A 25,381-nucleotide genomic window follows, 5' to 3' on the forward strand; every position below is an offset into this window, starting at 1 on the left:
TGTGTGGGTGGACCAATTCAGTTTGTCTCTGATGTGTACGCCGAGGAACTTAAGAATTACTACCCTCTCCACTACTGTCCCGTCGATGTGGAATGTTGGGTGTTCCCTCTGCTGTTTCCTGAAGTCCACAATCATCTCCTTAGTTTTGTTGACGTTGAGTGTGAGGTTATTTTCCTGACACCACACTCCGAGGGCCCTCACCTCCTCCCTGTAGGCCGTCTTGTCGTTGTTGGTAATCAAGCCTACCACTGTTGTGTTGTCCGCAAACTTGTTGATTGAGTTGGAGGCGTGCGTGGCCACGCAGTCGTGGGTGAACAGGGAGTACAGGAGAGGGCTCAGAACGCACCCTTGTGGGGCCCCAGTGTTGAGGATCAGCGGGGTGGAGATGTTGTTACCTACCTTCACCACCCCTCCAAGTCTCCGACCACTACCTTGTATCCTTTTCCCTCTCGCTCTCATCCAACACTTCCCACACTGCTCCTACTCGGATGGTATCGCGTCCCAACCTTCGCTCTCTCTCCCCCGCTACTCTCTCCTCTTCCATCCTATCATCTCTTCCCTCTGCTCAAACCTTCTCCAACCTATCTCCTGATTCTGCCTCCTCAACCCTCCTCTCCTCCCTTTCTGCATCCTTTGACTCTCTATGTCCCCTATCCTCCAGGCCGGCTCGGTCCTCCCCTCCCGCTCCGTGGCTCGACGACTCATTGCGAGCTCACAGAACAGGGCTCCGGGCAGCCGAGCGGAAATGGAGGAAAACTCGCCTCCCTGCGGACCTGGCATCCTTTCACTCCCTCCTCTCTACATTTTCCTCCTCTGTCTCTGCTGCTAAAGCCACATTCTACCACTCTAAATTCCAAGCATCTGCCTCTAACCCTAGGAAGCTATTTGCCACCTTCTCCTCCCTCCTGAATCCTCCTCCCCCCCCCCCTCCTCCCTCTCTGCAGATGACTTCGTCAACCATTTTGAAAAGAAGGTCGACGACATCCGATCCTCGTTTGCTAAGTCAAACGACACCGCTGGTTCTGCTCACACTGCCCTACCCTGTGCTCTGACCTCTTTCTCCCCTCTCTCTCCAGATGAAATCTCGCGTCTTGTGACGGCCGGCCGCCCAACAACCTGCCCGCTTGACCCTATCCCCTCCTCTCTTCTCCAGACCATTTCCGGAGACCTTCTCCCTTACCTCACCTCGCTCATCAACTCATCCCTGACCGCTGGCTACGTCCCTTCCGTCCTCAAGAGAGCGAGAATTGCACCCCTTCTGAAAAAACCTACACTCGATCCCTCCGATGTCAACAACTACAGACCAGTATCCCTTCTTTCTTTTCTCTCCAAAACTCTTGAACGTGCCGTCCTTGGCCAGCTCTACCGCTATCTCTCTCAGAATGACCTTCTTGATCCAAATCAGTCAGGTTTCAAGACTAGTCATTCAACTGAGACTGCTCTTCTCTGCATCACGGAGGCGCTCCGCACTGCTAAAGCTAACTCTCTCTCCTCTGCTCTCATCCTTCTAGACCTATCGGCTGCCTTCGATACTGTGAACCATCAGATCCTCCTCTCCACCCTCTCCGAGTTGGGTATCTTCGGCGCGGCCCACGCTTGGATTGCGTCCTACCTGACAGGTCGCTCCTACCAGGTGGCGTGGCGAGAATCTGTCTCCTCACCACGCGCTCTCACCACTGGTGTCCCCAGGGCTCTGTTCTAGGCCCTCTCCTATTCTCGCTATACACCAAGTCACTTGGCTCTGTCATAACCTCACATGGTCTCTCCTATCATTGCTTTGCAGACGACACACAATTAATCTTCTCCTTTCCCCTTCTGATGACCAGGTGGCGAATCGCATCTCTGCATGTCTGGCAGACATATCAGTGTGGATGACGGATCACCACCTCAAGCTGAACCTCGGCAAGACGGAGCTGCTCTTCCTCCCGGGGAAGGACTGCCCGTTCCAGGATCTCGCCATCACGGTTGACAACTCCATTGTGTCCTCCTCCCAGAGCGCTAAGAACCTTGGCGTGATCCTGGACAACACCCTGTCGTTCTCAACTAACATCAAGGCGGTGGCCCGTTCCTGTAGGTTCATGCTCTACAACATCCGCAGAGTACGACCCTGCCTCACACAGGAAGCGGCGCAGGTCCTAATCCAGGCACTTGTCATCTCCCGTCTGGATTACTGCAACTCGCTGTTGGCTGGGCTCCCTGCCTGTGCCATTAAACCCCTACAACTCATCCAGAACGCCGCAGCCCGTCTGGTGTTCAACCTTCCCAAGTTCTCTCACGTCACCCCGCTCCTCCGCTCTCTCCACTGGCTTCCAGTTGAAGCTCGCATCCGCTACAAGACCATGGTGCTTGCCTACGGAGCTGTGAGGGGAATGGCACCTCAGTACCTCCAGGCTCTGATCAGGCCCTACACCCAAACAAGGGCACTGCGTTCATCCACCTCTGGCCTGCTCGCCTCCCTACCACTGAGGAAGTACAGTTCCCGCTCAGCCCAGTCAAAACTGTTCGCTGCTCTGGCCCCCCAATGGTGGAACAAACTCCCTCACGACGCCAGGACAGCGGAGTCAATCACCACCTTCCGGAGACACCTGAAACCCCACCTCTTTAAGGAATACCTAGGATAGGATAAGTAATCCTTCTCACCCCCTAAAAGATTTAGATGCACTATTGTAAAGTGGCTGTTCCACTGGATGTCATAAGGTGAATGCACCAATTTGTAAGTCGCTCTGGATAAGAGCGTCTGCTAAATGACTTAAATGTAAATGTAATGTAAAATGTGGCCCGTCAGTAAGTCCAGTACCCAGTTGCACAGGGCGGGGTCGAGACCCAGGGACCCAGCTTGATGACGAGTTTGGAGGGTACTATGGTGTTAAATGCTGAGCTGTAGTCGATGAACAGCATTCTCGCATAGGTATTCCTCTTGTCCAGATGGGTTCGGGCAGTGTGCAGTGTGGTTGAGATTGCATCGTCTGTGGACCTATTTGGGCGGTAAGCAAATTGGAGTGGGTCTAGGGTGTCAGGTAGGGTGGAGGTGATATGGTCCTTTACTGGTCTCTCAAAGCACTTCATGATGACGTAAGTGAGTGCGACGGGGCGGTAGTCGTTTAGCTCAGTTCCCTTAGCTTTCTTGGGAACAGGAACAATGGTGAACAATGGTGGCCCTCTTGAAGCATGTGGGAACAGCAGACTGGGATAGGGATTGATTGAATATGTCCGTAAACACACCAGCCAGCTGGTCTGCGCATGCTCTGAGGGCGCAGCTGGGGATGCCGTCTGGGCCTGTAGCCTTGCGAGGGTTAACACGTTTAAATGAGACAGATGTTACATCACTGATGAAGGTTACATCACTAATGTATGAATCAGAAACATCCGGTTGGCATTTCCGCTCAGAGAGGAAGCCCAGTGGCTGGAAATGGGAGAAGATCGAGCGAGATGGATTTTGGCTGACATTGTGCTAATTTTCTCATCAATTAAACAGTTTTCTGATCCTACTAGTAGGATCTGTTATGAACAGAGTGGGTTAAGTTTTGTAGAGTTTAACCTTTGCCTAAGTAAAAACAAAAATAATAATTGCGTTTTTCAGAAGGAGTGCAAGGAAGGACTAATTGAGTTATTGCACACGCTCACTTCACAAGGTAGGCGTTTCCGAACGGAAATATGCAAATACATGCTAGAACACACCAATAGGATCTCGCTAGCTCTTGTTTGGCTCTGCCCACCTCCTTGCTTGTTCTTCCCACTATGATTATTTTGCTTCCATTGGAAACAACAGGCTGTGGTCTATATTGGGTTAGTTACAAAAGTACTTGTTTCAACCTTATTATTATATTATACATACTACAGTTTTATATGGTAATGTTTCCTGTACTAAAATGCAGCGATGTCCTCACAAAGCACCAGCATTTCAGCTGACCCAGTGATCTCTGAAAGCCATGGCATTTATTGGTCGGGGACAGTACTTAAAACTTCTTGCGGCGACCCATCCCGGATCCGGTATCGTGACTACGGCTCAAGCTCATTACCATAACGCAAAATGCAAAAAAATATTATTCGAAATATTTAACCTCCACACATTAACAAGTCCAATAGCTCAAATGAAAGATAAACACCTTGTTCATCTACCCAGCTATCCAGATTTCTAAAATGTTTTACGACGAAAACATAGCACATATTTATATTAGACCACCACCGAAACAAAAGACGAGAGGCAGCCATTTTGTCCCAGAAAATATAAAATGATAAAAGCAGGATTAAAAAATAAATCATTCACTAACCTTTTGAAAATCTTCATCAGATGACAGTAATAGTACATGTTACACAATACATTTTATTTTTTTCAATAATATGCCATTTATATCCATAAATCCCTGTTTACAATGACGACATTTCAAAAAATGCTACTCAAATGTCCGGAGAAATGATGATAGCAAGCAATAAACAATAAACATGACTAAATATACATGTTCTACATATAGTTACAAAGATACACTTCTTCTTAATGCAACCGCTGTATTACATTTATTTTTAACGTTACAGAATTCGTTCACTGGCTATACAATGAGACGGCGCTCAGATATTAGCAGTATGTCTCCTCTACGTTTGGAGTCCACAGAAACCCAAAATAACCACATAAATATTCCCTTACCTTTGCTGTTCTTCGATCAGAAGACGTAGAAGGAGTCATACTTACCCAATACATCGTTTGGTTTCACGTTGTGTGTCTCTGTATTAGCATATGCTAACAGCTTCAGCTGAAATGCACCCAAAATGACTTCTGGTCCCGCACTCTTGCGCATCAAAACTTCAAATTTACATATTATATGTCGACTAAACTGGTCAAACTATGTGCAGAATCGAGCTTTATGATGGTTTTAACATGTAAAACAATGATCAGCGCGAACAGACAAACCGCCTTCAATTGCTGTTACTTGGAAAAGAACGTGCCCCAAATCGGCCGCTCGCAATAGAGTGCATGTATTTGAGAGTGACACGAACATTTTCGCCCGCCAAACGACGAGGGCTCGCGGGATTCTCACAATGAACGCGCCATTTGAAAGCAGGCATCGCGCTGAGCACATACATACTGTTCCCAGATCGGTAGCTGCCTGGGAAGGGTGGGGGCGATGACGTCACAGTTGACCCAACTTTTCTCTTGACAAGAGAGAGTTTGGGAGAAAGGCTGCCCTGAGAGTTCTGCTTTACATACAGACATAATTTAAACGGTTTTAGAAACTTTAGAGTGTTTTATATTCAATAATAATTATTATATGCATAAATTAGCAATTTTCGGAAAAAATATTTTCAGTTTACTATGGGCACGCACTTCCTCCAAAGGGGGCAGTATTGAGGCCTAGTCTTAAGAGGTTAAGATGTCCGAGAAGGTTATATCACTGTGAAAGGTTAAGCTAGCCACCTGGTGCACATACTGTCCATAGGCCCACTTTCCTTCCACCCAATAATCAATGACATCAACTGTGAATGCTTACTGCCTTGCAAAAGTATTCAGCCCCCTTGGCGTTTTTCCTATTTTGTTGCATAACAACCTGTAATTTAAATATATTTTTATTTGTATTTCATGTAATGGATATAATAGTTCAAAATAGTTCAAATTGGTGAAGTGAAAAAAAAAAACAGAAAAGTGGTCCATGCATATGTATTCAACCCCTTTGCTATGAATCCCCTAAATAAGATCTGGTGCAGCGAATTACCTTCAGAAGTCACAGGTAAATAATGTCCGCCTGTGTGCAATCTAACTAAGTGTCACATGTTCAGTCACATGATCTACGTATATATATGCCTGTTCTGAATGGCCAGAGTGTCTGCAACACCACTAAGCAAGGGGCACAACCAAGCAAGCGGCACTATGAAGACCAAGGAACACTCCAAACAGGTCAGGGACAAAGTAATGGAGAAGTACAGATCATTATTAAAAGATGGAAAGAATATGACACCACAACAAACCTGTCAAGAGAGGGCTGTCCACCAAAATGCACAGACCAGGCAAGGAGGGCATTAATCAGAATGGCAACAAAGAGACCAAAGATAACCTTGAAGGAGCTGCAAAGCTCCACAGCGGAGATTGGAGTATCTTGTCCATAGGACCACGTTAAGCCGTACACTCCACAGAGCTGGGCTTTATGGAAGAGTGTTCAGGAAAAAAGCCATTGCTTAAAGAAATAAAATAAGAAAACACATTTTGGTGTTCGCCAAAAGGCATGTGGGAGACTCCCAAACATATGGAAGAAGGTACTCTGGTCAGATGTAAAATTGTAACTTTTTGAACTTTTTGGCCATCAAGGAAAATGCTATGTCCAGTGCAAACCAAACACCGCCCATCACCCTGAGAATACCATCCCCACAGTGAAGCATGGTGGTGGCAGCATCATGCTGTGGGGATGTTTTTCATCAGCAGGGACTGGGAGACTAGTCAGGATCGAGGGAAAGATGGTCAAAATTGAAGGATTGATGGATGGAGCTAAATGCAGGGTAATTCTTGAGGGAAACCTGTTTCAGTCTTCCAGAGATTCACCTTTATTTAACTAGGCAAGTCAGTTAAGAACCAATTCTTATTTTCAATGACAGCCTTGGGTTAATTGCCTTGTTCAGAGGCAGAACGACAGACTTTCACCTTGTCAGCTCGGGGATTTGATCTTGCAACCTTTCGGTTAGTAGTTCAATGTACTGACCACCAGGCTACCTGCCACCCCAATGACCCTAAGCATACTACTAAAGCAACATTCGAGTGATTGAAGGGGAAACATTTAAATGTCTCGGAATGGCCTAGTCAAAGCCCAGACTTCAATCCAATTTTGAATCTGTGGTATGACTTAAAGATTGCTGTACACCAGTGGAACCCATCCAACTTGAAGGAGCTGGAGCAGTTTTGCCTTGAAGAATGGGCAAAAAACCCAGTGGCTAGATGTGCCAAGCTTATAGAGACATACCCCAAGAGACTTGCAGATGTAATTGCTGCAATTGGTGGCTCTACAAAGTATTGACTTTGGGGGGGGGAATCTGGGGCGGCAGGATAGCCTAGTGGTTAGAGCGTTGGTTGCAAGTTTGAATCCCCAAGCTGACAAGGTAAAAATCTGTCTTTCTGCCCCTGAACAGGCAGTTAACCCACTGTTCCTAGGCCGTCATTGAAAATAAGAATAAATAAAGGTACAATTAAAAAAAAAATTAAAAAATTGTTATGCATGCTCAAGTTGTCAGTTTTTTTGTTTGTTTCACGATTAAACATATTTTGCATCTTCAGCGAATGTTGTGTAAATCAAATGATTACAAACCCCCCAAAAATCAATTTTAATTCCAGGTTGTAAGGCAACAAAATAGGAAAAATGCCAAGGGGAGTGAATACTTTCGCAAGCCACTGTATGTTGTAGTTTGTACTGTGGGTGCATTGTGAAGGCATTATGGAGGGATACTTTCGCTTTACATTTCGTCTATAAGACATTATCTTACCAATATGCATCTCAAAGTTTGTGAGCCCTTTTGTTTGTCTGTGTGCGTGCGTGTGTGTGTGTGTGTGTGTGTGTGCTTGCATGTGTGCGTGTTCTTCCTTGTATGTGTATAGGGGTCTGGGACATGGTGCCTTTGGTGAAGTGTATGAAGGGATGGCAGTGGGGATACCTGGAGAGCCCAGTCCCATGCAAGTAGCAGTCAAGGTGAGCCCTGACACAAACAAAAAAACAAGAAATAGACAAACAAACTTACACACAGAATATACTGGGCTTCATTCATCTGTAATATCAGCAAGAATGTGTGTGTATTGGGTACGTATTTTATTCACAACATTTCAGTGAGCTTATGTTGATTTTTTTATTGAACCTTTATTTAGGCAGGGGAGTCCTATTGAGACCAAGGTCACTTTTGTGATGGAGCCCTGCAATGAGCCCTCCTGTGCAGATGTATCCTTAGTTCTGCACATCTGTCTACACAGCATTGTCTATGTTCTCTCTGAATGTCCTCATTATGTGTTCTGTGTGCATCCCCTATAGACACTCCCTGAGGTGTGCTCTGAGCAGGATGAGCTCGACTTTCTCATGGAGGCTCTCATTATCAGGTAACACAAACCACGTTTCCATCCACAGTTTTCATGCAAGCAAAGTCATACTGTATGCAAATAAATCATAACAGGTGTGATGGAAACAAAGTGTTGGTACAATTTCACAAATGTTGACAGACAATTTGTTCATTCGACATGGTGATATCTTTTTGTGTCGGTAAAATTAATTATGTGACAATTGCGGTGGAAACTATTTTATGCGCAATTATTTATATAATAAACCATCATATCGAAGTAAACTTGGAGCCACCCGATGACGTGCTTTTCCACCACAACGTGGAAAAGCATTAGAGTTTACAGGAAGATTAAATAGTTTTGATTAACTTTCCTGGTGGTTAAGTGATGGACAGTGATGAGCTTCATGCACATTTCCAATAAATATCTAGGGTTTTATTTGAAGGCTCGTGACACGATGATAAACACTTGGCTGCCAATTATCCAATAAAAATGACGTTGGTCTCATTCCATTTCATAATTTAAAACCTACCCCCATTTTGTCAGCTAACTGTTGTCTAAAGAGCATGCTCCAAAACCAGATGGCGTGCATATGATATGCTTTAAAACGCAACAGTTTTTTGTGACAAAACTGCCAGTGGAGTTGAAAATGTGACTTATGTTCTTTTATTTGGTACATGGGACTTTAACCACAAAAGTTATTTTTATGTGAACTACCTCATCACGCACAGCCTTTTATCCACAACAAATCAATTTGATGGAAACACATCACTGATGGAAAAATGTCCATATTGTTTTTATGCAGATTTTTTTATATTAACATGAACATATCTCGGCAATTGGATGGAAACCTAGTTACAGTCACACAAACCTAAGCACACGCACTTGAACACTCTCTCTCTCTCTCTCTCTCACACACACACACACTTACACACAGCTTTTGGTTGAAGACATATTGCAAACATGCTCCATGGCAGACCATTCTTCAGCAACCATGTACTGTAATCTCACTTCCTTTCAAACCCTCTCCTTCTCCCTTTACTTTCCCCTTTCCTCCCTCTATCTCCCCCTCATCCTCAACTCTCTCCCTTCTTTCCTTCTTCCTCCTCCCTCCTCCCCCTCCTTTCCTCTCTCTCCTCCCTCCTCTCACTCCTTCCCCCTCTCCTCTCTCCCTCTCCTCCCTCCATTCCTCCCCCCTCTCTTTTTTTTTATTCCTCTCCCCCTGCAGTAAATTCAGCCACCAGAACATAGTGCGGTGTATAGGGGTGAGTCTACAGGCCCTACCACGCTTCATCCTATTGGAATTGATGGCTGGAGGAGACCTCAAGAGTTTCCTGAGAGAGACGCGACCCAGACTGGTCAGTTCAGTTGCCAGTTTGTCTTGTATATTTTAAAATGTACAGTGCGTTAGTTCAGAGCGGTAGTGCTTTAGTGCACAGCTCAAGTGTTTTTTGTTAGAGGAATATGTTGTCTTGCTCTAAGTCACAACAGCCAGAGATGGTACCTTGGAGCTAGATTTCTGAAACCTTGAAAAGTAAGTTTGACTACATTTGCCAAATTGTTAAAAGGTTTGAATAAATGCAACAGTTGATTCTTTATTTGTAATAAATGCAACAGTTGGGTAGTGGATAACTGTTGTTTTTTTCAATCACATATTGACTGGATAATAGCACTTAAAATATTTTACTGGCAATGGACAAATAAAACATGAAGTTCAGGGATTTTGGTGGAATTAGGGTATTCAATTTATTGTAAAATTAAAATAGTTGTTTCTTAGAATGCACTTATATATACAGTATATTCTCTAATGGTATCAGGTATTCTTTTAATATTTTGTTTGAATAAAATTATATGTGCCTCATTGCATAAATACACTAGGTATATTAGCATATAAACTACATGACCAAAAGTATGTGGACACATCCTCTTCTGGGAAGGCTTTCTAAAGTGGCTTGCGGAAGTATTCACCCCCTTGGTATTTTTACTATTTTGTTGCCTTACAACCTGGAATTAAAATAGATTTCTGCAGGGCTTGTATAATTTAATTTACACAACATGCCAACCACGTTGAAGATGCAAATTTCTGTTGTGAAACAAACAGGAAATAAGACAAAAATGAAAAGTTGAGTGTTCATAATTATTCACCCCCCCCCCAAGTCAATACTTTGTAGAGCCACCAATTGCAGCAATTACAGCTGCAATTCTGTTTTGTATGTCTCTATAAGCTTGGCACATCTAGCCACTGGGATTTTTGCCCATTCTTCAAGGCAAAACTGCTCTAGCTCCTTCAATTTGGATGGGTTCCACTGGTGTACAGCAATCTTTACATCATACCACAGATTCAAAATTGGATTCAAGTCTGGGCTTTGACTAGGCCATTCCAAGACATTTAAATGTTTCCCCTTAAATCACTCGAATGTTGCTTTAGTAGTATGCTTAGGGTCATTGGGGTGGCAGGTAGCCTGGTGGTCAGAGTGTTGAACTAGTAACCAAAATGTTGTTTCAGTTGTTTCCCTTTAAACCACTTAAGTGTTGCATTAGCAGTATGCTTATGTCCTCCTTATTGTCCTCCTGGAAGGTGAACGTCCGTCACAGTCTCAAATCTTTGGAAGACTGAAACAGGTTTCCTTCAAGAATTTTCCTGTATTCAGCCCCATTGATCATTCCTCCAATTCTGACCAGTTTCCCTGTCCCTGCCGATGAAAAGCATCCCCACAGTATGATGCTGCCACCACCATGCTTCACTTTGGGGATGGTATTCTCGGGGTGATAGGAGTTGTTAGGTTTGCCCAAGACATAGCATATTCCTTCCCTTGGAGTTGTGGTGGGCAGCCCTCTCTAGGCAGGTTAGTTGTGGTGCCGAATTCTTTCAAATTTTTTAGTAATGGATTTAATGGTGCTCCGTGGGATTATCAAAGTATCTGATATTTTTTTGTAACCGAACCCTGATCTGTACTTTTCCACAACTTTGTCCCTGACCTGTTTGGAGATCTCCTTTGTCTTCATGGTGCCACTTGCTTAGTGGTGTTGCAGACTCTGGAGCCTTTCAGAACAGGTGTATATACACTGAGATCATGTGACAGATCGTGTGACACAGATTGCACACAGGTGGACTTTATTTAACTAATTATGTGACTTCGGAAGGTAATTGGTTGCACCAGATCTAATTTAGGGGCTTCATAGCAAAGGGGGTGAACACATGCAGGGACCACTTTTCAGTTTTTTATATTTTTGCATTTAAAAAAAATGTAAAATAATAATTTCACTTCACCAATTCAGACTATTTTGTGTATGTCCATTACATGAAATTCAAATTAATATCTATTTTAAATTACAGGTTGTATTGCAACAAAATAGGAAAAATGCCAAGGAGGATGAATACATTTGCAAGGCACTGTACTAGATGTTGGAACATTGTTGTGGGGACCATTTCTGTATGGACCTGTCAACTGAAACAGGAAAGGGCCTTCCCCAAACTGTTCAAAGTTGGAGGCACAGAATTTTCTCAAATTTCATAGTATGCTGTAGCGTTAAGATTTCCCTTCATTGGAACTAAGGGGCCTAGCCCGAAACATGATGGTGTCATCTGCATAGAGGTGGATCAAATAATCACCCACAGCAAGAGCGACATCATTGATTTATACAGAGAAAAGAGTCTGCCCGAGAATTGAACCCTGTGGCACCCCCATAGAGACTGCTTTTACACATGAATCTGTTATTCCAATAATCACACAATTGTTTTAAGGGTGGGAGTGGAAACCAACATGCACACAACACAGTGGGCTACACTACACGATTCTCACATATATATGTTCTGAGTTCTTTTTTTGGACTTTATTCTACCATGGGGATAAGATACACACTTTTTAAATGTAACCTTTATTTAACTAGGCAAGTCAGTTAAGAACAAATTCTTATTGAGATCCGCATTATAGGGCGATTGAAATGTTAAGGTAATTTCCAATTGAGCAGACAGCATTTACCATGAGTACAGTCTCTGAGAACATGGGAACATTGTCTTCGTGCTGTAGAGCAGGTCTTCAGCTCTACGGATTGAATCAAGCCCTATGTATATATGAGCCTGATCTCTTCCTCTCTATCTGGTATATCTCTACAGGAGCACCCTTCTAGTCTATCCATGGAGGACCTGCTCAATGTGGCCAGAGACATAGCACAGGGATGCCAATACCTGGAGGAGAACCAGTTTATACACCGGTAGGCCTAATGTGGTAGAGAAACATACTGTACATGGATTTATGTGTGTGCACAGTGTGCACATAATGTATAGTCAAACCCACACAATATGCAATGACAGACAAATACACTCTCACACACAGACACTCATTTCACCCACTTACTGTATACATACGCACACACAAACACACAAATAGCAGTGCACGCACACACCACAAAGACACAGTCCCCCACATTCACACCCTCCCAAACAAAAACAGATGGGAATAGAACGGTTTGCCTGCTTCCCCCCGGAACCCCAGCAATCAACTTGCTCGGTTTCCACGGCGTCCTTAACCTGTTACAGGATTTTCCCTTTAACCCGGAACTTCCTGCAAGTCATCCAATGACAATCGAGCCCAATTAAAGCTAATTTACATCAAAATGTGCTGTCAACTATTATACTGCCTAATGGTGTCACAGGAGTGTAGCTACAGACACACACGCAGACCCTCGGATGCACACACACGAACACACAGAAGCACTAGGCTACACACACACACACCAGCACGACTCCTTATTACAAATCACAGCCACCATCATCATCCTTGAGGCCACTACGTGTGAGTACGTGTCACTAGACTATATTTTCTTGAGGAAAACCTGCATTGACGACATGCAATATCTCGAAGAGTGTGTTTGCTGCTTTGTCATACCACTCAAATTCTGCAGCCTCTTAAATCTTATCACAATCCCATACAAATAAATGTATGCATATGCTAAATCTGGCTGTGAATAAACATTGTTTTGTTTAATCTGAATTCAAACAGTTCAGATTAACCAATTGCTCAGTTAATGCTTAATGCTTTAATACATGAATCTGTTATTCCAATAATCACACTCAATTGTTTAAGGGTGGGAGTGGAAACCAACATGCATACAACACAATGGGCTACACTACATGATTCTCACAGATATGTGTTTTGAGTCCTCTGTTTGCCCTTATTCTACCATGGGGATAAGATACACACTGACAGACAGAAGGACGGACGGACGGACAAGCTCGCACACACTAACGCAGTCGGACGGACAGACAAACAAGCTTGCACACACTAATGCAGACAGACAGACAAGCTCGCACACACTAACGCAGACGGACAGACAAGCTCGCACACACTAACGCAGACAGACAGACAAGCTAATGCACATACAGATGAGCACACACATGCACAGATAGACAGAGACACACACACTAACACGAACACACCCCTGTAAGGTTCTTCTTGTCTTGTCACTTTGCAGGGACATTGCGGCCCGGAACTGCCTGCTGACCACCAAAGGACCGGGGAGAGTGGCCAAGATCGGGGACTTTGGAATGGCCAGAGACATTTATAGGTACTGCCATAATAAAAAGTCATTAATCCCAGCTACGATAAAGGTATATGTGGACTGGGGTGGTCTGGCGTTCTGGGCAGTTGCCTCTGGAGCACATGTACGATATACCGCTGCCAGCATGAGTTGGAGTATGGCCTGTTGCTACTTCAGCACCATCTCTCCTAAGTTTCAACTCTGTCTATCTCTTTTCAAACATGACAAAATACCAAAGGAGTGGGACTGCCCCACTCCTTTAAAATGATAATAATTGTCACGCCTGCTCCCACTCTCCCTCTCTGGTGCTCGCGGGCACAGGCTGTCTATACCTTCATTATGCACACCTGTCACCATCATTACACTCATCAGCGCTCAATGGACCCACCTGGACTCCTTCACCTTGTTGATTGCCCCATCTATATCTGTCTGTTCCTCAGTTGGTTCCCCAAGTCAGCTTTAATATTGTTGTTTTCATGGCCAGACGCTGTCCTGTCCAGTTCATGTCCATTGTTAATTAATTAAATGTTCACTCCCTGTACTTCCTTCTCGTCTATCAGCGTCGATCCTTACAAAAATATATATTTAAACAACAAGGCCCAAGGAGATGTGGCCAATATACTACGGCTAAAGGCTGTTCTTCTGTATGACGCAAAGCGGAGTGCCTGGACACAGCCATTAGCCGTGGTGTATTGGCCATATATCACAAACCCCTGAGGAGACTTATTGCTGTTGTAAACTGGTTACCAACATAATTAGGGCAGTAAAACTAAATATTTTGTTATACCCCTGGTATACATTCTGATATACCATGGCTTTCAGCCAGTCAGAATTCAGGGCTCAAACCACCCGTTGGTAACCAGTTTATAATAGTAATAAGGCTCCTCGGAGGTTTGTGATATATGGCCAATACACCACGGCTAATGGCTGTGTCCAGGTCGTGGTATATTGGCCATATACCACACCTCCTTGGGCCTTATTAGTTAAATATACCACAGTTTTCAGACAATCATTATCCAGGACCCAAACTATCTAGTTTATAATTCTGTTTATTACTGCCTGTGTCTGTTGCTAGTGATACAGTCCATTTCTTCTTCTGGGAAACAAAGTCGATTACAAATTATTTTTTTAAAATCTGAGTGCGATCCATGGATACACCGTTTAGTTAGTAATGGCTGCCATGATGGCACCAAACACTTTATGTCTAGTTGTAGAATGCCAATTCTATCTAGAATGTCAATTTGAAGATTGCTGGGGGCATTTCATTTCAATTTGATGGCTTTTGGTGCAAATGATAATGTCTCACAAACACAGGAAGGCTAGGAGGTTAAAAGTAGAAGCCACATTTTGGTTGGACCTTGTGTACAATTGATGAATAAAGCGATCTTAATCTTAATTTTACAGTTTTATTCATCCTCAAAGTCCTTGTGATTGCATACTGACTTGAGGTGTTTTCCCAGTTGCAATTCCAATCCACACTGCACCGTTCACGAATGCACAACCCAATGAGGAAATCACCTCCACCACCCAAATCTCAGCCTGCCGTCACAAAGAATTGGAGGATGAATGTTATAACACACATGAAAAAATACTACAATTCAATATATAATTCTATAGTAAACTGTAGTATACTGTAGAATACTATACTACACACTGTAGTATCCCTCGCTCATCAGGAGTAGTACTTACTATGGAATGTTATAGTATACTCAGGCTTCTGAGTGGCGCAGCAGTCTAAGGCACTGCATCTCAGTGCTTGAGGTGTCACTACAGACACCCTGGTATGAATCCAGGCTGTATCACAATCGGCCATGATTGGGAGTCCCATAGGGCAGCGCACATTTGGCCCAGTGTCATCCGGGTTTGGCCGGTGTAGGCCGTCATTGTAAATAAGAATTGGTTCTTAGTTAACTGACTTGCCTAGAGGTAAAATACAAATAAATACTGTGGAATACTATACTAAATAGTATTATGTGCCAAAAAACTATTTAATAAATACCACAGTAATGTCCACAAAAACATTACAGTCTGCAAAAACACTAACTATAGTAAATACTACAGTATTTAGTTTGCACATTCCCCTCCCCCATATCGCAATGTGCCACCCATAAGTGAGAAACCATATATTGTGTTCCCTACAGGTTATAGAAAAGAGACGACGTCCTAAACTATCCATTCAGACCCCAGTCCTACCTACCTACAAGTTGTGGAAAATTTGCTCTTTCAGTATTTCTATAGTAGGTTTCCTGAAGGAGAAAGCCTAGAAGTTGTATGTGGCTCCCATTTTGGCTGTAGTGTTTCCATGTGCATGGAGGAAAGCGCATTCTTTGTTATTTATCTCCGGTAATCTCTGGTAATGAACATACATACTATTATCTTCGTCTTAAATTGTATTGTTTATTTACGTATTAGGGTACCTAAGGTTTGATTATAAACGTTGTTTGATTTGTTTGGATAAGTTTATTGGTAACGTTTGGGATTCATTTTGAAGGAGGGAAACTGGTGAATTATTGACTGAAGCGTGCCAGCTAAACTGAGTTTTTATGGATATAAAGAAAGACTTTATCGAACAAAAGGACCATTTGTGAGGTAACTGGGAGTGCCAACAGAAGAAGATCTTCAAAGGTAAGCCATATATTATATCGCTATTTCTGACTTTCGTGGCCCACTTGCCAGGTTGAAAAAAAAATGTTAATGGTTTTGTATGCGGGGTGCTGTCCTGAGATAATCGCATGGTCTGCATGGTGTGCTTTCGCCGTAAAGTATTTTTGAAATCTGACACAGCGGCTGGATTAACAAGATGTTAAGCTTTATTTTGATGTATTCCACATGTATTTTCATGAATGTTAAATATACATTTCATCGGATATTGTCCAGATGGGTCGCTAACGGAATGCCTGCGCTAGAAAGGTTAATATAAGGATTTTTTATGATTTATACTTTCACGTTTGATAGACTTGTAGACTTTTACTCAAATGGTATTTTACTGGGTGACTCACTTTTATCTTGAGTCATTTTCTTTTAAGGTATCCACCTTTACTCAAGTATGACAATTGGGTAATTTTTCCACCACTGCACGTCCCCTTCGCTCATTCTATTCTGTTTGCACTGTGCACCTTCCCACCCACACACAGACACCAAGTCCCTCCCCCTGCCATGAAAAGAAGAAGCTTAAACTCGCTATTTGCATTTTATGTTTGGTCCAACAGTCATATGGACAGACACACTTAGAGACATTATTCTACTGTAATGGACCAGAACTTAACCTTTCTAACGATACCCTTTCAATGTCTCAACTCCTAAAATGTAGAACAGAGCAGATCCTACTAAAACGAGAGTATCAATAAGCATGATTGTGGAAATTAAGGCTCAGTTTCTGCCATGTGTGGCAATAGCAGCATTTTAGCCACAAACGTATGTGCTAGCTGTTTAGTCTGTCTATAATGTTAATGTGCAATGAGCATAAAAAAAATATTTATATAGGGAAATGGCAATACATTGTCATTCTGAGAAGTAAACATCTTATCTAGGTAAACCACTTGATTTCAATGGGCAGTGATCGGTTGAAGAGCATGCCTTTAGTTTTACTTGCATTTAAGAGCGGTTGTATGGCATTGAAGCTCGTTTGGAGGTTTGGTGTCCAAAGAAGGGCCAGATGTATACAGAATGGTGTCGTCTGCGTAGAGGTGGATCAAAGAATCACAAGCAGCAAGAGTGACATCATTGATGTATACAGAGAAAAGAGTCGGCCCAAGAATTGAACCCTGTGGCACCACCATAGAGACTGCCAGAGGTGCGGACAACAGGCCCTCCGATTTGACACACTGAACTCTATCTGAGAAGTAATTGGTGAACCAGGCGAGGCATTCTCTATGGGGGTGCCGATAAGAATGCAGTGATTGACAGAGTCGAAAGCCTTAGCCAGGTCGATGAAGATGGTTGCACAGTACTGTCTTTTATCGATGGTGGTTATGATATTGTTTGGACCTTGAGCGTAGCTGAGGTGCACCAATGACCAGCTCGGAAACCAGATTGCATAGCGGAGAAGGTATGGTGGGTTTCAAAATGGTTGGTGATCTGTTTATTAACTTGGCTTTCGAAGACTTTAGAAAAGCAGGGCAGGATGGATATAGATCTGTAGCAGTTTGGGTCTAGAGTGTCTCCCCCTTTGAAGATGGGGATGACTGCAGCAGCTTTCCAAACTTTAGGGATCTCAGGCGATGCGAAAGAGAGGTTGAACAGGATCGTAATAGGGGTTGTAACAATTGCAGCAGATAATTTTAGAAAGAGATGGTCCCGATTGTCTAGCTCAGCTGATTTGTACGGGTCCAGATTTTGCAGCTTTTTCAAAACATCAGCTATCTGGATTTGGGTGAAGGGGGGCGCTTGGGCAAGTTGCTACGGGGAGCTTAGAGCTGTTGGCCGGGGTAGGGGTAGCCAGGTGGAAAGCATGGCCGGCCGTAGAAAAATGCTTATCGAAATTCGTAGATAATGTGATAATGATCACGACAGTGTTTCCTATCCTCTGTGCAGTGGGCGGCTGGGAGGAGGTGCTCTTATTCTCCATGGACTTTACAGTGTCCCAAAACTCTTTGGAATTAGTGCTACAGAATGCAAATTTTTGTTTGAAAAAGCTAGCATTTGTTTTCCGATCTGACTGTGTATATTGGTTTCTGACTTCCCTGAAAAGTTGAATATCACCGGGGCTATTCAATGCTATTGCAGTATATCACAGGATGTTTTTGCACTGGCCAAGGGCAGTCAAGTCAGGAGGGAACCAGGGGCTATATCTGTTCTTAGTTCTACATTTTAAGAATGGGGAATGCTTATTTAAGATGCAGGAAAGCACTTTTAAAGAACAACCAGGCATCCTCTACTGACGGGATGAGGTCAATATTCTTCCAGGATACCCGGGCCAGGTCGATTAGAAAGGCCTGCTCACTGAAATGTTTTAGGGATTGTTTGACAGTGATGAGGAATGGTCGTTTGACCACGGACTTATTACGGACGCAGGCAATGAGGCAGTTATCGCTGAGATCCTGGTTGAAGAAACAGAGGTGTAATTGGAGGGCAAGTTGGTCAGGATGATATCTATGAGGGTGCCCATGTTTACGGATTTAGAGTTGTACCTGGTAGGTTCCTTGATCAATTGTGTGAGTTTGAGGGCATCTAGCTTATATTGTAGGACGGCCGGGGTGTTAAGCATATCCTAGATTAGGTCACCTAACAGTACCAACTCTGAAGATAGGTGGGGGGATATCAATTCACATATGTTGTCCAGGGCACAGCTGGGGGCTGAGGGGGGCCTATAACAGCGGCAACAGTGAGAGACTTGTTTTTGGAAAGGTGGATTAGAAGCGAGAACTGTTTGGGCACAGACCTGGATAGTAAGACAGAACTCTGCAGGCTAACTCCGCCCCCTTTGGCAGTTCTATCTTGACGGAAAATGTTGTAGTTCGGGATGGAAATTTCAGAACTTTTGGTGGCCTTCCTAAACCAGGATTCAGACAAGGCTTGGACATCAGGTTTGGCAGAAGGTGCTAAAGCAGTGAATATAACAAACTTAGGGAGGAGGTTTCTGATGTCAACATACATGAAACCAAGGCTTTCACGGTTACAGAAGTCAACAAATTAGAGGGCCTGGGGAATAGGTGTAGTACAGGCGGCTACAGGGCCTGGGTTAACCTCTACATCACCAGAGGAACGTAGGAGGAGTAGGATAAGGGTACGGCTAAAGGCTATAAGAACTGGTCATCTAGTGCGTTGGGAACAGAGAATAAAGGGAGCAGATTTCTGGGCGTGGTAGAAAAGATTCAGGGCAAAATGTACAGACAAGGTATGCTAGAATGTGAATACAGTGTAGGTAAACCTAGGCATTGAGTGACAATGAGAGAGGTTGCGTCTCTGAAGGCACCAGTTAAGCCAGGTGAGGTCTCCCCATGTGTGGGGGTGGGACAAGAGAGCTATCTAAAGCATGTTGAGCAGGACTGGGGGCTCTAGAGGGAAATAAAACAATAAGACCTAACCGAAACAGCAGTAGCCAAGGCATATTGACATTAGAGAGAGGCATAAAGCGATCACAGGTGTTGGTGGGAGAGCTAAGACAACAACGGGTAAATGGTGATGAATGTGCAGGGAGGGTCAGTTAGGTACACACAGGACCTGAGTTCGAGACTGTGGTTGACAGATAAACAAAATGAAGTGCGGTGTTAATGAACAGTCCAGCTGGCATCAGCTGTGTAGCCAGGTCCATAGATCCATAGGGTTCAATGAGCAGCAATAGGAGCCGTTCAGTAGTCGCTACTACACTAGGCAAGCGGGAGACATGGCGTTCTGAAAGCTAGCAGGCCGGAGCTAGCAGATGGGTCTTCGGCTACATCGCAGTGGAAAAGCCTGTTGAAACCACATCGGACGATTGCGTCGGCAGACTAGTCGTGATGGATCGGCGGGGCTCCGTGTCGACAATAAAGGGTCCAGGCCAATTGGCAAAAGAGGTATTGTAGCCCAAGAATTAGCTGGTATACTCCGTCGGCTAGCCAAGAGATGAGTCTAGCTTGAGGCTCGCTCAAGGCTAACTGGTGCTTGCTTCGGGACCGAGGTGTTAGCCAACAATAGCCACTCGGTTGCAGCTAGCTAGCTGCAATGATCCGGTGCAATGGTCCAGAGCTTGTGGCAGGAATCCGGTGATGTGTTAGAGAAAAGCAGTCTGATATGCTCTGGGTTGATATCGCGCTGTGTAGACTGGCAGGTAATTGTCTGAGCTCAAGCTGGCTGGTGTTTTCTAAGCTAATTGTCTGAGCTGAGATGAGGAGCGCTAGCAGTGGCAAAGAATGACAAGAGCTAGTTTGCTGGCTAGTTTCGGATGGAGGTTCCAGTCATAAGGTATAAAAATAGCAGATCCATACCACATTGGGTGAGGCGGATGGAAAGTGAGATGGAAAGTGAGATTAAAATATATATAAAAAAAATGTAAAAACAGACTATTTACAGACTAATAACACAGGACAAGACAAACACACGTCCGACTGCTATGCCATGTTGGATAGACCAGTTCTAAGCAAATAGATCCAAGTTTACCAATAAAAAATCTACTTTGATGGAAAAACAGTGCGTTCTGAAAGTATTCAGACCCCTTGACTTTTTCCACATTTTCTTACATTACAGCCTTGTTAAAAAATTGCTCATCAATCTACACACAATATCCAGACCAAAAACTGGTTTTAATTAGGGCAGTGGTCCCGTGGTGGGAACATATATCAGCGGAAATTTCAAGTACGCCACGTATAGTTTTTGATAAAACTCAAACTTTCATTAAAATGCACATACAATATACTGAATTAAAGCTACACTCGTTGTGAATCTAGTTACCGAGTCAGATTTGTAAAATGCTTTTCGGCGAAAGCATGAGAAGCTATTATCTGATAGCATGTATCCCCCAAATACTGCACCGTCACCTAACGACAGATTTTGCGATAGCCGGGGGCTACTCAGAACGCAGAAATAAAATATAAAACATTCATTACCTTTGACGAGCTTCTTTCTTGGCACTCCTAGATGTCCCATAAACATCATTTGGGGTCTTTTTCCGATTAAATCGGTCCATATATAGCCTAGATATCGATCTATGAACACTGTGTGAACAATGGAAAAAAATAGCGTTTTATAACGTAACGTCATTTTTTTTTATTAAAAAAGTCGACGATAAACTTTCACAAAACACTTCGAAATACTTTTGTAATGCAATTTAGGTATTAGTACACGTTAATAAGTGATACAATTGATCACGAGGCGATGTCAATTCTATAGGTGTCCTTATTGAAATACTGTCCTGAGAAATCTCAACCAAAACATCCGTTCGGAGACCGGAGGGAATCGGTTCCCTTGATTCAGTTTGACCAAGAAACAAAGCCCAGGCAAATGACAAGACTCTAGACAACGTGTGGAAGCTGTAGGTACTGCAACCTCAGCCCTATTTAATCCAGTTCACCTATAACAATGCCTGGAAGTCGCGCATGGATATTGTTTTCCATTTTCAGTGATCAGATTTTCCTGCACTTTTCGATGAAACGCACGTTCTGTTATAGTCACAGCCATGATTTAACCAGTTTTGGAAACGTCTGAGTGTTTTCTATCCACACACTATATTCCTGGCATGAATAGCAGGGCGCTGAAATGTTGCGCGATTTTTAACAAAAAGCTGCTTAAATTCTCGACATCCTTAACATTATTAAGATATGTTAGCAAATTTATAAAAACTAAACAGAGGGAGTGTTCAGACCCTTTGTATTCAGACCCTTTGCTCTGAGACTCGAAATTGATCTCCAGTGCTCCAAGTCTAGCTGTGGTTAACTCAAATGATTGGACATGATTTGGAAAGGCACACACCTGTCTATATAAGGTCCTACAGTTGACAGTGCATATCAGAGCAAAAACCAAGCCATGAGGTCGAAGGAATTGTCAGAGAGCTCCAAGACAGGATTGTGTCGAGGCACAGACCTGGGGAAGGGGTACCAAAATATTTCTGCAGCATTGAAGGTCCCCAAGAACAGTGGCCTCCATCATTCTTAAATTGAACAAGTTTGGACCCACCAATACTCTTCCCAGAGCTGGCCGCCCGGCCAAACTGATCAATCAGGGGAGAAGGGACTTGATCAGGGATGTGACCAAGAACCCGATGGTCACTCTGGTGGAGTGCTGCAGAGATGTTTGTCCTTCTGGAAGGTTCTCCCATCTCCACAGAGGAACTCTATCAATCTGACCTTTGTGGTAGAGTGGCCGAACAGAAAACACTCCTCAGTAAAAGGCACATGACAGCCCGCTTGGTGTCAAATGGCACCTAAAGGACTCCCAGACCATGAAAAACAAGATTCTTTGGTCTGATGAAACCAAGATTGAACTCTTTGGCTTGAATGCCAAGCGTCACATCTGGAGGAAACCTGGCACCATCCCTACGGTGAAGCAAGATGGTGGCAGCATAATGCTGTGGGGATGTTTTTAAGCGGCAAGTCTGGGAGACTAGTCAGGATTGAGGGTAAGATGAACTAAGTAAAGAATAGAGAGATCCTTAATGAAAACTTATTCCAGAGTGCTCAGGACCACAGACTGGGGTGAATCTTCACCATCCATAAGGACAATGACCCTAAGCACAAAGTCAAGACAATGCAGTGGCTTGGGACAAGTCCCTAAATGTCCTTGTGTGGCCCACCCAGAGCCCGGACTTCCACCAGCTCTAACATCTCTGGAGAGATCTGAAAATAGCTGTGCAGCGACGCTCCCCATCCAACCTTACAGAGCTTGAGAGGATCTGCAGAGAAGAATGGGAGAAACTCCCCAAATACAGGTGTGCCAAGTTTGTAGGGTCGTACCCAAGAATCACTGCCAAATGTGCTTCAGCAAAGTACTGAGTAAAGGTTCTGAATACTATATTTGTTTTTATTCTTTATACGTTTGAGAACATTTCTTAAAAACGTTTTTTGAGTTGTTATTATGGGGTATTGTGTGTACTGTAGATTGATGAAGGAAAAAAAAGATTTAATGTAACAAAATGTGGAAAAAGTCAAGGGGTTTGAATACTTTATAAAGATTAGCGAGCTACCCACTAGCATATGTGCTTGAGATTGAGAGATTGAGAGATTGTTTATTAGACCGGTGTTAATTTTCCTAAATGACTGCTTCAAGAAATGAAAAATGTTTTACAAAATTGTGACTCACCTCTTGAATTCTGTCTTGTTTTTTTTACATTGATAAAATGTTGAGACTCAGAGCTATAAAACAGTATATCATACAATGCATTTTTAAGGAACAATGGGAAAGTAATTCTGCTTTGAAAGTTGATAAGCTTGTAAACTCACTTTTGAGAAAAGGGCCTTTGAATGTTTTGGTACTTACTGGAGAGCTCTCCTTTGTCTACACCCATTCAGCATTGTTCACACCCTCTTAAGCCAGTCCCACCCATCTCTTTAAGGATTCACAATATTTTTCCAGAACATTGTCAAAGCAAGTTTTCACAAAGACAAATCTGCCCGATTCCAGCCTTGCTGAAGCACCCCAAGATCATCACAGATCCTCCACCAAATTTCACAGTGGATGCGAGACCTGGAGACCCCTACAAGCCACAGTATCTCACACCCACTGTGACATTTCTCATTTACAGCAACAACCTGGGGAATAGTAATAGGGGAAAGGAGGGGGATGAATGAGCCAATTGCAAGCTGGGGATGATTAGGTGACGGTTTGAGGGACAGCTTGGCAATTTAGCCAGGACACCGGAGTTAACACCCCTACTCTTACGATAAGTGCCATGGACTCTTTAGTGACCACAGAGAGTCAGGACACCCGTTTAATGTCCCATCCAAAAGACAGCACCCTACACAGGGCAGTGTCCCCAATCTATGCCTTGGGACATTGGGAAATTTGATCTTAGACCCGAGGAAAGAGAGCCAACTACTGGCCCTCCAACACCACTTCCAGCAGCATCTGGTCTCTCATCTAGGGACTGATCAGAAGCAAACCAGCATTGGGATGCAGGGTGGTATGCTGCTGGATGCAGGGTGGTATGCTGCTGGCTAATAGAAAGCAGTTGTAATAGCTAGCTAAAGTTAAGCAAATAGGCTCAATGTTAGCTAGCTAGCCAGCCATCTAATGTCAGCTGGCTAGCTAACAGCAATCTTTAACTAGAAATACAAACCGATTGTCATAGTTAACCAAATAGGTTCAATATTAGCTAGTTAGCTAACTAACAGGCTATAACTAGCAATGCGAAATGACATTCTGAAAAAAACGTCACTAACATTACACACACTTCATACATGTAAGTTAATGTTATCTAGCAAGCCATCTAACATCCGCTAACTTTAGTTAGCTAACGGCAAGCTTTATTGTTTAGACATGTAACAGTAATGTTAGCTAGCTAGCTAGCTAAAAAATATAAACTCTGGGGGCGGAATTTCATTTTTGGATAAAAAACGTTCCCGTTTTAAACGGGATATTTTGTCACGACAAGATGCTCGACTATGCATATAATTGACAGCTTTGGATAGAAAACACTCTAAAGTTTCCACAACTGCAAAGATATTGTCTGTGAGTGCAACAGAACTGATGTTACAGGCGAAACACAGATAAAAATCCAATCAGGAAGTGCGCCATATTTTGAAAGCGCTGCATGCCAATGACTCCTTATATGGCTGTGAATGGGCTACGAATGAGCTTACGCTTTCTACGTATTCCCCAAGGTGTCTACAGCATTGTGACGTATTTTTATGCATTTATATTGAAGAATAGCCGTAAGGGACCACATTGAGCAAGTGGTCACATGATGGCTCCCGCAGAAAATCTTGCGTAAATTACTGAGGTAGCCATTATTCCAATCGCTTCTAATGAGAAACCAATTGTCCCGGTGGATATATTATCAAATAGATATGTGAAAAACACCTTGAGGATTGATTCTAAACAACGTTTGCCATGTGTCTGTCGATATTATGGAGCTCATTTGGAAAAAAGTTTGGCGTTGTAGTGACTGCATTTTCCGGTCGATTTCTCAGCCAAACGTGAAGAACAACCGGAGCTATTTCACCAACAAAAATAATATTTTGGGAAAAAAGGAACATTTGCTATCTAACTGGGAGTCTCGTGAGTGAAAACATCGGAAGTTCTTCAAAGGTAAATTATTTAATTTGATTGCTTTTCTTATTTTCATGAAAATGTTGCCTGCTGCTAGCAGGGCATAATGCTATGCTAGGCTATGATAAACTTACACAAATGCTTGTCTAGCGTTGGCTGTAAAGCATATTTGGAAAATCTGATATGACAGTGTGATTAACAAAA

General features: G+C 43.4%; 1 protein-coding gene across 1 annotated transcript in view; it reads left to right on the forward strand.

The window, feature by feature from the left end:
* The window catches only part of alk (ALK receptor tyrosine kinase), a 738,611-nt gene that overhangs the window by 690,323 nt on the left and 22,907 nt on the right, over window positions 1-25,381 (forward strand). The window contains exons 21-25 of the mRNA XM_052470437.1: window positions 7,571-7,661; window positions 7,995-8,059; window positions 9,246-9,375; window positions 12,135-12,232; window positions 13,493-13,585. Coding sequence (XP_052326397.1) covers window positions 7,571-7,661; window positions 7,995-8,059; window positions 9,246-9,375; window positions 12,135-12,232; window positions 13,493-13,585 — 477 coding nt within the window. The remainder of the gene's footprint in view (window positions 1-7,570; window positions 7,662-7,994; window positions 8,060-9,245; window positions 9,376-12,134; window positions 12,233-13,492; window positions 13,586-25,381) is intronic.

The sequence above is a fragment of the Oncorhynchus keta genome, chromosome 2, assembly GCF_023373465.1.
Source record: "Oncorhynchus keta strain PuntledgeMale-10-30-2019 chromosome 2, Oket_V2, whole genome shotgun sequence".
Classification (NCBI taxonomy): Eukaryota; Metazoa; Chordata; class Actinopteri; order Salmoniformes; family Salmonidae; genus Oncorhynchus; species Oncorhynchus keta.